General features: G+C 38.0%; 1 protein-coding gene across 1 annotated transcript in view; it reads right to left on the bottom strand.

The window, feature by feature from the left end:
• NBR1 (NBR1 autophagy cargo receptor) overlaps positions 1 to 12,299 on the bottom strand; it is a 28,600-nt gene extending 16,301 nt beyond the window's left edge. Inside the window, exons 1-5 of the mRNA XM_063300478.1 lie at positions 12,239 to 12,299; positions 4,798 to 4,908; positions 2,993 to 3,055; positions 1,226 to 1,244; positions 64 to 86 (exon numbers count right to left, since the gene is read on the bottom strand). Of these exons, the coding sequence (XP_063156548.1) occupies positions 64 to 86; positions 1,226 to 1,244; positions 2,993 to 3,055; positions 4,798 to 4,899 (207 nt within the window). The 5' untranslated portion in view covers positions 4,900 to 4,908; positions 12,239 to 12,299. The remainder of the gene's footprint in view (positions 1 to 63; positions 87 to 1,225; positions 1,245 to 2,992; positions 3,056 to 4,797; positions 4,909 to 12,238) is intronic.
• Positions 12,300 to 14,972: the final 2,673 nt, after the last annotated feature.

The raw sequence follows: 14,972 nt of genomic DNA, 5'->3' as shown, positions 1-14,972 counted from the left end.
ATCTACAAGATTTGATTTGCACTGCTGTAAAAATAAACCCCAAAAGCTAGCCTAATCTGTTACCTTCAGAGCCTCTTCATATTCCTCTAAAAAGAGAGAGAAACAAACTGGTTAATATTACCATATCTAGAACTGCATTTGTAGCTATACTATAGGTAGTCCTTGCTTAATGACCATTCATTTAATGACAGTCAGGAGTTACGATAGCCTCGGAAAAAGTGCCTTACAACCCGTATTCACACTTACGACTGTCGCAAACTGTCGCACTACCCCCACAGTCACATGATCCCAATTTGGGCACTTGGCAACCGGCTCGCATTTACAACCAGTTGTAGCATCCTGCAGTCACATGATCATGATTTGCTATCTTTTTTGCCAGTTTCTGGACAAAAATGTCCACTGGGGAAGCTGGATTCACATAACAACCATTGTAAAAATGGTTGTAAAATCGGGTCTGGTCATATGGTGACTCACAACAAACGCACCACTTAACCAGTTTTCTGGTCCCTATTGTGGTCATTAAGTGAAGACTACCTGTAGTATATTTTTAATCACATTCAGGGCCAATATAATTTCACTGTCTTTGGTAATTCCTTCTCATTCCTTGATACAGATGACACCCCCCATTTCCGAATCCAATGACCACATAAGCTTAGGAAGGAGAAATTGATACACCCTGCAGGACTTGGCTTACATCTTGTTAGCTATTATTGTGATGTACAATCCATGTCATTAATTTCATCTCTTCAGATATAATGGAATTCCACGTTCAAACTACTTAAAAAACTAAAAAAAAGAAGAATCATATATCTTGGATAGTATGAGCAATCCACACTTCAGCTCTGAATTAATTTTGAGAAAATTTAAATGTTTCATGAATGTGTGAGTTAGCACTGGACCTTCCTAACTATACAATAAGAAGTGACAGGATGAGGAGCTGAAGACACCATTAAGTTGAGCTTGTGTCCTAATGGCTATGTGGAGAAACTGCAGACACAAAGCCTCATTCTAATGTAGAAATAGATAAATGCTGGGTAACCAGATAATCAGGAATACAATCTTTACAGGGAGAAAGTAAGGTATGTTATGTTATGCACAAAGGTATACTTCTCAGTACAATTAAGTACTTCCTCTCAGGGTCCCCCATTAGGATTGCTGCCTTTATTCACAGCACTACGGCTAGGACTCCTCATCAGATTTTATGAGCCAGCCAAAGGCAACTTACCTGCAGTATTGACTGACACCTGTGAAAGAAACCAAGAATGAATGAAGGCTTTTCACTGCTGCTTATCATATTCACACCCTTAAACAGGATTTCTCACATGATCATTTCAGAGCAGTTGCCTGGCTTCTGACATCTGTCACAGTTATTGTCAGACACTTGTCTTGTCATTAGGTTGCCTACATCTTTTTATTAAATAACAGATATTTTTCCCCATCTTGCTTTCCCACTAAGAAGTTACATAGTTCAAGGTATAGAGAGCCAGTTTTGTCTAGTGGTTAGGGCAATGGGCTGGAAACCAGGAGACTGTGACTGCTAGTCCTGCCTTAGGTATGAAAGCCGGTGATCTTGGGCCAGTTGCTCTCTCTCAGCCTAACGCACCTCACAGGGTTGTTGTTGTGGGGAAAATAGGAGGAGGAAGGAGTATTAGGTATGTTCACCGCCTTGAGTTATTTATAAAAATAATAAAGGCAGGATAGAAAATAAATAAATATAGCTAAAACTGGGTTATTTGAGGAACTGCCTCTCTTCAGTTACATCTGCTGATCCCACTAGATCCAGCAGAATGGGTATGTTATGGGTTCTGTCGTCTAAGGAGCTACATTTGTGAGGCCCCAGGCGGTGGGCCTTTTCTGCTGTGGCACCCGCATTGCAGAACCTTCTCCCCCAAGTGATGAGGTCGGCCTCCTGAGCTTTTGAAGGTTCCTCAAGACCTGATTATGCACGGGGATGGGTGAATTAGTGAGACGGCTCCATTATTAACATTCCTTTGCCTATTCTTTTTTTTTCTGTTTTAGTTTTGCTTTTATATTTTTTAATGTTTTTATTATGGTTTTAGGTAATGATGGTTTATATATTGTTTTAGTGGATTGTTGTATGCCGCCCAGAGTCACTTTCATGAGATGGGCAGCTATATAAATAAAATCAATAAAATCAATAATGCCATGCAGGTTAAGACTGTACCAAAAGTTCTTTCAACAAATACATGCTGGTCAGACCTTATCCAAATGTAGCCACCGTGTCTCTCCTGCCCCAAAATGCTGCCATCTCACTGATATGAAGACCATTGGTACAGGCATGTCACAAAACCTACCAGCCCATCCCAACTTGGTGTTGTCTGGACACCCCAGCCAGAATTCCATGCTAGGTGGGGAAGTTGGAAATTGTAGTATAACTCATATCAGGAGGAAGCCAGCTCTACATGAATGGCAAAGCAACTGAGGAATAAGTCATTCCTCACATAAAAATATTTTCTAACATGTTTATTTCTCAACAATGGGCAAATTTGGAGCAAGAGGCATGTACAACACTCTTGTTCTAGACATTACTAAAAGTGTCTAACAGTAGTTTCCTACCAACTTTGACCAAATATATAAGTTGCATTGCCAGGAAATAAATAAACAAACTAATTGATCTTTTTATAATTTCAATAGCAAAATATTTTTTAAAGCATAGATAGGACTATTGTCACCAGGAGGTAGGATTCAAGAAATGACCTTATTCCTGCTAGAAAGAGGTAATTATTTTTTTAAAACATATCATCCTTTGAATCCTGAGATGGTAAGCAAGCTTCAAGTGTGACGTCAGACAAATGAGACAATTTGCGAAATAAAATATTATCCAATACAGACCAAGAATTTTGCAAGGAGAAAGAAGCTTCTTTATAAGAAATGTATAAAGGTTCTTTTCATCTTTCTACTCTTTCAAAGCCCAAGGACAAACTTTCCATTGTTAAAATGAAGCCTTCATAGGAATATAGAAGTACAGTACCTCGTCACGATCCTCATCTAGGTATTTGATCTGGATATCATTCAGTTCAAATGAGACTTTGACCTACAACAGAAATTAGCTGTAGTGAACTAGCCCGCCTCCATGATGAACAAGAAACAGACAGCAATGATTAATCCTTCTTTTTATTGATATCTCAAAAGTGCTAATGAAGCCAGGAACAATTCCACTCCTTCATGCCAAATCCAAGCTGCATATATTCTGTACTTAAAGAATCAAAGTTCTGCATCCCAGTGCAGAAGTCTACAAGCTTACGACATTTTGCAGATACTTATTTCAAGTCCATTAATCAAAAGGTGACTTTGGCAGCCTTGCTTTCACCTCCCTTCCCCCATGGACCTGAGTTTTCAACCAACTTTAAATCTACTGAAAACAAATGAAGTAAATAATAAATCTCTTCCAACAGACCCTCTGCATGCAATACAAAATTCCGGGGAATTTGAGAAAAACTAAAATTTCAAATATAAGTCAGTCAGTGCCTTCCGGACAAAAAAATACAGGATACAAAGTTTCAAAAAAGAAAAAAACAGAGTACAAGTAAGTACACTAGCAAGTTAAAGATTTCCACACAAAGGGCAAAGCAATCTTATGTTAATATTGAATGAAAAGAGTTGCAGCAAAAACATGCAAGTCCACACCCCTTTTTAAACACTGTCTCTACAGCTGCACTAAGTTTACATTTAATCTTATTTTAGGTAAAGGTAAAGGTTTCCCTTGACGTAAAGTCCAGTCGTGTCCGACTCTAGGGGGCGGTGCTCATCTCCGTTTCTAAGCCTTTAGAGCCGGCGTTGTCCATAGGACACTTCCGGGTCATGTGGCCAGCATGACTCACGGAACGCCGTTACCTTCCCGCCGAAGCGGTACCTATTGATCTACTCACATTTGCATGTTTTCGAACTGCTAGGTGAGCAGGAGCTGGGACTAGCAACGGGAGCTCACCCCGCCGCGCGGTTTCGAACCGCCGACCTTCCGATCGGCAGCTCAGCGGTTTAACCCACAGTGCCACCGCGTCCCTTTAAAAATCTTATTTTGCTTTAGCAATATTATTGAAATAACAGTTCCCATCACTTTTAATATTAAACGCTGATCAAAAAACATCTCAGATCTGCTTCCCACAGGCGTACAAAGAGCAACCTGAAGGGTACAAGCACCTACTGTATCTCCTTTGGTCCTGAATAGATTGTAACTCAATCCCATCCACCTTCTGCTATGAAGCAGGGATTGGTCAGACTTCCACAAAGAACTTGAGCAAGAACAACTGTTCACTTATGTACAGAAAGAACATTTAAAAAGTGAAGTGAACACCATTGGGAGCTCAAGTATATTTTTGATTATCCTCTGGTAGCCTGTACAAATGATTCCTAGAATTTTGTTATTTCCTAGTCACTGATCTTGCACTATATCTCTGTAAAAATTGAGGGAGAAGGTTGAAGCTGTAAGATAATAATGTTATGCTGGCCTGACCACAGTATAGCTGGAGTACTCTAGTCATGCCAGCAATGCAGCAGCCAAATTGCTCTCAGCCTTTTCCCCAACCATGGAGTTAATGAAGAGTGGGGACTATAATGCAATTGCAATAATTGTACCTATCCAATATTGCTGATCAAAGGATGGGAAGAACGCTGGGATCATGCTATGAATGTCTAATAAATACATTTAACCTTTTGCAAAATTAAAAAAGGGTTGGGGCTGTGAGGACATCAAAAGGAGATTTTTCAACTTCTATGTTTTAGCTATTTTCTTCTTTTATTGATCTGTGAATCACAATTAGCAAAGATCCAACTCACCATGGCTTCCACATCAGCCCATGTGGTATTAGATGAATTGGATACAAGGAAATTCTGGGTGTTACCCTGGAAGGTCACGCTGAGATTTACCTGCGGATCCATGCCGCAGGTCTATGGAAAGAAGATGAAAATGTCAATTAAAAAAACAATATAGTTGTTCTGAAGTTCGCTTCCTTTTGAGAGGAACCAAGTACTCACAATATTTTAAGCTATATACAGTTCAAGGAACCAAAGCCTGGAGTTAGGCCTGCCAGAATTTCCTCCCCACAACCTTCTGGATATCCTCCTAAACTGTGCCTGCTCATATATAAGAATGGTAAGAAAACTGTGATGTTCCAAGACCAAACTGACATTGAAAATAAGCACAGCTAACTTAAGTGTAAATCAATTTCTATTACATAAAATTCGGATAGGAATTTCTTTAAGGACAATTTTAACTGTATTATCAATCTTCAATCTCGTATTAAAATGCTGCTGCAGAACTTGGTCTCTTGTCTTCTCCCTGGCAAAGTGCACCAAAGCAACCGTTGGAACATTTCTTGTTTTCACAAATCTTGAATTTATTCTATATAATCAATTTCTGCCTCTGTATGTTCCTCTTCCCAATCCACAAAATTTGCTAAGACTTTAATAATCTTTTCTCTAATGTCTTTACCATAATCCTCTGGGATTGCTCTAAGTCTCAAAAAAAAAAAAATCATTTTCTCTCTGTTCCAATGGAGGCAAGATTATCTAGTTCTCTTTCCAATTCTCTGTCTATAACTTCTTACTCTCTAAATTTTCTAAAATTATCATTAATTTGTTTTACCGCTCCTGACACTTGTTTTATAGAGCTTTCCATCTTCTTAACTTTTTTTATCTCTTCTTCCATTTTTACAAGTCTTTCATCCATTCTTTTTTCAAAAGCATTCAATTTAGTATAAAGTGATTCAGCTAACTTATTGACCAATTCCTCAAACATTTTCTGAAGTAAATCTGGTGTAATTCCTCTCTCTGCAGGGTGTTCTAGCAATCCTCTCCTCCCCTCCGTTCTTGCCGCTTTTCTGCTGGTTGCCATTATTATAATCCAAAAATGACAGTGTCTCAAACAAGGGAAAAAGAAAAGACAAGCTTTTCCCCCCTTATTTTCTCTTTCGACTTCCTGTGCCTTTAATACTTTTGTCTCTAATGGCATTCCGTAGTTACAGTCAGCATCACAATCAACATCTCCGTAGTTATAGTCAACATTGTAGTCCGGCTCATATTAACTTTATCGTTGTTTTGTAAAATCCACCAATTGTCTGCACTCTTTAATAATAAACAAAATACATTCCCACGAAGGTCTGGTTCGTTTGTCCAATTTAAGTCCAATTTGTTCAAAAGCACTTTCACCAAAAGTAATCTTTCAAAATAACTACCTCCTTTATCCGTTTTAAACTTTCTTACATCGGCTCCTTGTTAAGCTTTTTGCCAAAAGTTTTAAAGTCTTTAAAACTTTTTTGTTCCTTTATTTCTTTATAATCCAGAAAAAATGATAACTCACCAAGTAGAATCTTATTCTGTCGCTCAGAAAATCTCTCTTTAGCTGTAAATTAATTATATCCAAAAGTGGTTAAGAAATTAGGCTCTTGCAAACTTTTTTTTTTGACAGATTAAAGCAGAAAAAGATCCCATTTCGATGGGACATATTGGAAGGTGTGATTTTTACTTTTAAACAGCAGAGGTTTCAACTGAATTCTGTCCAGAAAGCAAGGGAACTTCTAGAAAAATTCAAAGAATTAGAGGAGATTCAAATGGAGGTGTCAGAGGAGACTGAAAAGGATGACACTGAATTAGGTGCTGCAGGTATTTTTCTAATTTGATGTGGATTACAAATGCCTAATGTGGAATATAAATGGATCAAAATGCTCCTCAAAAGAAAAAGAATAATTATTTGAAAAAATTAAAACAAGATGTGTGTCTCTTGTAGGCAAATTATATCAGAAAGAAGGACATAAAATATTTGATTTATAAAAATTTGGGTGACGAATTAATTTCCGCAGGAATAAAAAAAAATTGAGGTGTTTTGTATATCCCCAACTAAAACCAGAACTTGTATTGAGTGATGAGTATGGTAGATTTATTAGGGTGGACGTTAATTTGCAAGGGACTAAGACTTTGATACTGGGAATTGTAAACGACTTATGGACAGATGAATAGGTTTGTCTTATGAATATTGGTGTTTTATAGGGGATTGGAATGGAGTGATATCTCCACAACTGGACAGAACTTCTGAGAAAAATATTAAAATCGCTCAAGGTAAATTACCAAACGTTTTCTTTCATTTGATGGATAACTTAGGGCTGGTTGATATATGGAGACAGACAAATGGCAATTCAAGAGAGTATACCTACCTTTCTGAAAGACATAGATCCTTTTCAAGAATAGACATGATTTGGATCTCAAAGATGTTGGCTACTAAGGTTTCTAAAACAGAGATATTAACAAAGATTTTTGGGATCATAATCCTGTGAGTTTGGTTTATAAAAGAATTAGATCCATCTAATTCTTTTAGATGGAGACTGAATGAAATGTTGCTACAGAAAGAAGCAATAATGGAGGACTGTAAAAAGAAATTAAAAAGATTTTTTTGAAAATAATGTAGGTAAAGGCACTGATTTAAGAATGGTTTGGGATGCAAGTAAAGCTTTTATTAGAGGTTATTTTAAACAACATAATAGTGAACTTAAAGAGCCAAGAGAAAACACAAGCTATTTTGGATGAAATAAAGAGAAAAGAAGAAAAATTAAAGACATTTCCAAGAAGAATTAAAGACATTTCCAGAGAAGATAAGTATTTCTCAACAAATTAAGCTTTTACAATGACAATTATCTGTTACCAGTAAGAGAAATAGAAAAATGAATTATGTAAAGCAAAAAAAAAAATTGAGTTTGCAAATAAACCAGGGAAATGGCTAGCATATAAAATACGAAAAGAAAAAGAATGTAATATTGAAATTACAAGAGGGAGATCCTGTGTTAAGGGACAATGAGCCCATACAAAAAGTATCCCACCAATATTATTCTAATTTATATAAAAGGAAGCAACATCTCACTAGAGAAAATAGATTAATATCTAAAGAAACAAAATTTACTAAGGATTACAGAGGAACAGAGACAGATTATGAATGGACCTATAACAATAAGACATTCTGAAGCTATAGAAAAGATTAAATTAGGAAAGCTCCCTGGGCCAGATGGATTATCAGGTTCTTATTATAAACATTTTGAAGATGAACTTTTACAACCTTTACAAAACACAATGAACTCTATCCTACAGGGAGGAAAGTTGCCAGGGAGTTGGAAAGAGGCCAGTATAGCATTAATACCTAAAGAGGGACAAGATCTGACTTTAACAAGAAACTATAGGTCAATATCATTATTGAATAACAACTACAAGTTGTTCACAATGATTCTAGCTGATAGACTGAAAACAATTTTGCAAGAATTTATTCATGAGGATCAATGTGGGTTTTTACCTAAAAGACAGTTAAGGACTATGTTAGAAATGGGTTGGACATTCTGGAATATTCGGAGCAACATAATGAAAAACAAGCTGCATTGATTTTTTTAGATGCAGAGAAGGCCTCTGACAATTTGAATTGGGCTTTCTTCTTCAAGCTTTTGGAAGATATGAATTTTGGAGAGAACTTTATAAAATGGGTAAGATCAATTTACACTTCACAGAAAGCACAAATAACTGTTAATGGAGATCTAACAAAACCATGCGAGATTCAAAAAGGAACAAGACAGGGATGCCCACTGTCCCCTCTCTTCTTTATTTTGATTCTTGAAATACTGAATAGAGATATAAAACAAGATGAGAGGATTGTGGGAATAAAGATTAAAAAAGAATCTTATAAGTTAAGAGCTTTTGCAGATGACTTGGAGTTGGTTTTGGAAGACCCTTTAAAGGGAATTGAAATATTAATGGGAAATTTAAAAGAATTTGGTGCGTTAGCAGGTTTCAAGATTAATAAACAGAAGGTGAAGATGAAAATAGAAGATCAAACATAATTGATGAATAAAACAGGTTTTAAGGTTGAGAAGGTAAAATATGGAATGGAGTTTAAAAAAGATAAGTTAAGATGGGAGAATGCCTAGAATGATGTTGTTTTAGATAATACCTGTTTTGACAACCGATGTACCATTTAAACGGTGGCAGAAGGACATATCTAAATTTGTGTGGCAGGGGTAAAAAACCATGAGTTAAATATGAGTTACAAGATGCAAAGGAAAGAGGAGGATTGGGTTTACCTGATTTGAAATTGTATTTTGCAGCTTGCTTTTTGGTTTGGATGAAAGAGTGGGTGTTGCTGAAAAATAGAAGGACATGACCTGAGATTTGGGTGGCATGAATATTTGTGGTACGACAAAATCAAGGTTAATGTGGATTTTAAAAATCATTATATTAGACGTGCCATACAGAGAATATGGAATAGATACAAACCCAGGTTGTGCCTGAAAACACCTTTGTGGCTCTCAGCACAAAAAGCATTTTATAGACAAGAAATAATAAGCAAACACAAATGGCTAACTTATCATGCGATACTAGAATGTTGTAAAGGGGAATGTAAAATAAAATCAAGAGAAGAACTGGTGGCAGAGTGATATAGTTGTCAGTGGTTCTCTTATTTTGCAATTATTAGAAATATTTAAAGTAGACAAAAGAATTTATGGTTTTGAGCATTCTAAGACTGAATGTGACATAGAATTGTGTACAAATGATGAACACGTAATTGCTAAAATGTATAAACTTTTGTTGAAATTTGAAACAGAAGAACAAGTGAAAGAATGTAAGATAGTGGGCTAAAAAAATTAGTTATAATATACAGATGGAAGAATGGGAAAATATGTGGTTGAAAGGATTGAAATTTAGATTATGTTATAATCCTAAAGAGAATTTTTATAAAATGATGTACCATTGGTACACTGTATGTCACCAGAGAAATTATCTAGAATGTATAAAGGCACTTTAAATTTATGCTGGAAATGTGAACAACAAGAAGGGACATTTTATTACATTTGGGGGACATGTAAAATAGCTAGAAAATTCTGGATTCAAATACGCTTATTCAGAGGATTTTAAATATCAATATACAATTGAAACCAGAGGTTTTTCTTACAGGATTGATGGACAAACAGTTGGAAGAAAGTCATGGAACTTTGTTTTTGTATATGATAACAGCAGTGAGATTATTATCTGCACAAAATGGAAAGATTTGGCACTACCCACAATGGAGGAATGGTTGGTGAAGATGCTGTGATGGCTAAATTGACTTCTTTGATCAGAGAAATGATAATATCTACATTTACTGCTAACTGGAAACACCTTATGGACTTTTTTCATGAAACAGAAAAAAAATGAACTTACAATTTATGGTTTTGATGATTAGGCAGAATAGAGTACAGAGAAAAGAGTTACGTTGTAACCATAGAGCAAGAAGTAAATTTATGATTGTACTTATACTTGCTGTGAAGATTGGAAGCTACTTTTTTCTTTCTTTTCTAATTTTCTTTTCTTCTTTCTTGCACTTTGAGTTTTCTCTCTGATTACTTTTTCTTTTTCTCACTTTATATTAGTTTGTATTAGTTTTTATCTTTTTTAAAAAATCTTTAATAATTTTTATTTAAGAGTGTAAATCAATTTGAAACATAGTATATAAATTCTCTAAAATAACACTTATCTCTAGCAAATCTACCAAGAGACAAAACTGCTTTTAACAGACCAAGATTTATCTAGAATCACTTGCTTAGTTTATTTCCTTTCCTTACATGCTACACTCAAATGTCTCTACCCCATTTTAGGTCATCTCTACTTGGACAATTGCTGATGATTTACTGTCTCTTAATTTCCTAGTTATGTAAAAGAACTATAACACATATTATTCAAACCCCACTCATTAACACTTTCCTCTCTCATGTAATCTTGCTCATCCATTTATCTTTAGAAATCTATTATTTCTAATAGAAAGCAAATTTCTTCAAAAACAATCAATAACACTGTTAGACTCTAGGACTCCGCACATATTAATGTGTTGTAAAACATAAATAATTGTTTAGAGTTTTTAAATGCTTCCCGGCCCATGATTAGCTTTTATTTCAACATGTAATCCAATCTTAACTCATTACTAAGTATGTTTATTTTTGTATTTGTTTCTTCATTAGTCTGCCTATAGTAGTATACAATGCATTGTGTATGTGGCATCTAAACTTCTCTTTTGGTAGCTCCTTAGAATGGCATTGGTCAGTTTTGGAGGGAAATACAGTACTATAAAATGGAAATATGCTTTCCCACCATTTTGAGAGAGAAGACAGAAGCAGCATATAGACATACTTTTATAACTAATCCCAGCTATTAAACCATCAGCACAAAAGCAGCTCTGAACAAGCATACCCTCGCTTGTCAAAAGAATCACTCACTGCCCAGGTCTATGGTATATATTGAAACCGCTTCTTCCCCACTCCCACAATAGGGATGACTCTGCCTTTAAAATCCTTCAAGCCTATTGTAGGTCATGACCCGCAACGTAAACACTAGCATGTTATACTATTTATAGAACAGTTTTGCAAGAAAAAAATATTCTGGAATATTTGAAAGTTCCATACTCCAACAGGAACTTAAAAGTGATTTATTTGAAATAACAGTTTTGCCTACACAATAACTTCAAACATTCCAGAAAAGCACCATCTTGAAAATCCTTGGAACAGGAAATTGCATATTATGGATCGACCGGAAATTCCCCATCTTAACTGACCTACTTGCCACAGTTGCAAGATTTTTAGTTAGTGGGTTGTCCTCAAGACCAACCACAATCCATTTATGAAAAAACCCAGGTTGCTACATTAACAGTGCCATTATGTGCTTATGTGTATGGAGATAAAACCATCAAAATTAACAGAGAATAAAAGTAGTAAGTATACATAGCATTGATCTCAAAATCACACAGGTACACTCGAATGAGAGATCAAGGGCACAACCGTTTGGCTTCGCATTAAAATCGAGATCGCCAACTTGGAGAGCCGTAGGCAACGGTCTGTTGCGCCATGGAAGCCCGAAAAAGTTGCCAACTATTGAAACAACTACATGAAACCAAAACGGATCATTTGCTCCTCACAGGAACGAGAGAGGAGTCGACTCAATAATACAGTGTTTTCCGAGCACAAAAGCTATGCGGCGGGCGCTTCTCGAGAACGAATATGTCTCTCGGCCCCGCGCTCACTAATCGCGCAGCAAATCCCCACCAGGCGGCCTCCGCCAGCTGGTGCCCTCAGATGCACTAAACCGCCGGGGCCCCTGGACATGGGGGTGAAGCCAAGGCGGCTATTCTATTACCCCGCACGATTGGAGGACGCCCCCTTGGGGAGGCAGCTCCTTGGGTCGGAAGGGCAGCGAGGCCGCGGGCGCGCGGCACGGAACTTACCGGCCTGCCCAGCAGGTCCTGGATGTCTGGTGAGCGGACCCCAGCGACGTCCAAGGTTCCGCGCGGAGCCCTCTCCACCCCTCCCAGCGCTGTGACGCAAGAAGATGGCAGGTTCGGCGGCCGGCCCTCGGAACCGCGGCTGCTAGTGCGACTGGGCGGCAGGTTTGCCCTTCACCTCATTCTTTTATACTATTGGGTACTGGGGGGAAAGAGGCGGATCTCGCGAAGAACAACAATAACAAGTAATGAGAATGACGCATCTCATTGTCAGGAGAAGGGATTTCCGGGTTCAAAGTGGTGGGAGAAGCCATTTTTACGTGACTTCTGTGTTGCAACCAGCCAATAAAAACCTAAGCATTTGACTGCAGTAAAAAGAAAGCGGCAAATACAAAATTTCAGCTTGTCCTAGTTCATACTGGACTGGAGTCTGTGTGAATGTTTTCCTAATTCAAATGAAACGGTCTGCATTTTTCCGAGATTATGAAGAAAACAGCAAACAATACCTGGCTTAGAAAGGAGATTCCGATTTTTTTTACAAGTAACGCTACAATGAAAGCCAGTTCGGTGTAGTGCTTAAGACACTAGCCTAGAAACCTGGAGACCGTGAGTTCTTATCCTGCCTTAGGCACAAAGGCAGGTGACTTTGGGCTAGTCACTCTCTCTTAGCCCTGGGAAGCAGGCAATGGCAAACCATTTGAAATCTTGCCAAGAAAACTGCAGAGACTTGTCCAGGCGGTCACCAGGAGTCAAGACTGACTTGAAGGCACCAAAAAAAACAGCACGCCACAATTCCCAGAATGCGCTTTTGTTCGCAATGTTCAGAGGCGGATTTTTAATAATCGCTTCTTAGTCAGCCTTAATTATGTGTGAACAGGCCACATGGTTCGGCTCTCAGTTATCAGATTCAGTAATTGGGAAGCGGCCAGACTCAAGCAGCTTGGGCTGCAGCGCCGTCCTTCTCTCCTCCTTTCTGGCGTTACCAATTGGAGGCCTCCGTTGCGGTCACGGGATGCGGAAGCGATGAGGCAATTGGTTAGCAGGCGGTTGCCTCGGGGACCACTCGGAGGAAAGCGCGAAAAGGAGCGGAGCGGGAGCCGAAGTTGAGCGTTCAGAGGTGTGGGAACGAGGAAACGGTCTCCCGAGACTCCAGGGACATTGTGGAAGCCCCCAAGTGAAAGAAAGTAGCGTTTAGTGAGTAATATGTAGCAGCATAACTCGGCAGTGACGGCAGAGTGGGGTTGGAGTTTTAGATGCGCCTTTTTCAAGCCTTTGGAGATTTTGATCCTAGTGTTGGTCTGTGTAAACCAAGAGGCACCGATTAGTGTTATTACTAACAGAGTTCAGGGGCAGATGATACAAGAATCTGGTTCACATAATAAAATACGGTTTGGAATAAGGGAGAGAGAAAATGCCTTTGCCAGCAAAAGGAAGAACCTTCCTTTTCGGCACTCTAACTGCCTTCTTCGGCTTTTTATAACCAGGGAAAGGTGAGGGGGCGCTGTGTGGTAAAATAAACATTGTTAGATCCATGTGTGACAGAAGAATCTTTAGTTTCATAAGAAGTTCAGTACACTAGTTTCCTGTCCATAAAAAGAGGATTTACCTAAAAGAAAGATGAAACAATTGGAGGTGGATAGAGATAGAAAGGGTACTGGTAGTGCCTGCTTCCAGCTTGGTTCATGAAAATATTTTGGATAGTCAGTGAAATTAGATACTGAGATTACCCTGAAAAGTATATAGGTCCCAAGTTACAAAATTATTTGTGTCATGTTTAGGCCTATATATATGTGCTAACAGCGATCTTAAACTAAAAATAAAGAATGAAACTTATCTCTTTAATGTGAGGTGGCCTGAATTTGAAATAATTTTTTAAATAAATTCTGATTTCCCAGGGAATCCCTAGTGACCTCTTGTGCAACCCTAGGGTTCCATGGAACCCTGGTTGAGAAACCCTGGTTTATCATATAAAAGGCAGCTCAGGCTAGATAGGGAGAGATCTGGCAAAAAGCCTTCCAATGAGACTCCATCTTAATTAACCCATTATAAATGAGGAAGGGAAATTCCTATTACACTGTTCAGAATTCTGTATTTAGGCATCAGGCTAGAAGTGGGAGGCTGTGAGTTCTAGTCCTGCCTTAGGCACAAACCCAGCTCTGTGACCTTGGGCCAGTCACTCTCATTCCTAGGAAGTAAGCAACGGCAAACCACTTCTGAAAAACCTTGCCAAGAAATCTTCGGGCACGAGACCAGGCAGCTGCCAGGAGTCAATGCTGACCCAAAGGCATACACATGCACACAGTACTGATTGAAATCTGGGCAGTTCATGTTTCTTTGGTGTTGCTAGCCACATGGGAATTGACAGGTACCTCCACAGACTTTTTTTGTGGTTTGTACAGAATCAGACTAGCTTTTCTAATCTTTCACTGATGATTCTTGATTTTCTGCATTCCTAAATATAAAGCATTTTCTTTAATCTGTTAACCATAGAGGAATCTGAAACATCCAAAATAATGTGTCCACAATGTAGTGCAATTTTAATTGCCTAATTCAGAAGGTGTTTTAAATTTAGTTGTAAAAAAGAATACCAAGATTCAGGCCTTGGGTACCAATTTTATTTTATGAACATTGACCCAGGGTACAGTACTTCGGGAGATACGTTTTGTACATCCACGCTGTCATTTTCATCATTAGAATTTGATTTCTTTTCTAAGCTCTGTACCTGACTTCCATGGCT

The sequence above is a fragment of the Candoia aspera genome, chromosome 4 (assembly GCF_035149785.1).
Source record: "Candoia aspera isolate rCanAsp1 chromosome 4, rCanAsp1.hap2, whole genome shotgun sequence".
Classification (NCBI taxonomy): Eukaryota; Metazoa; Chordata; class Lepidosauria; order Squamata; family Boidae; genus Candoia; species Candoia aspera.
This window is presented reverse-complemented; position numbering and strand designations above follow the sequence as displayed.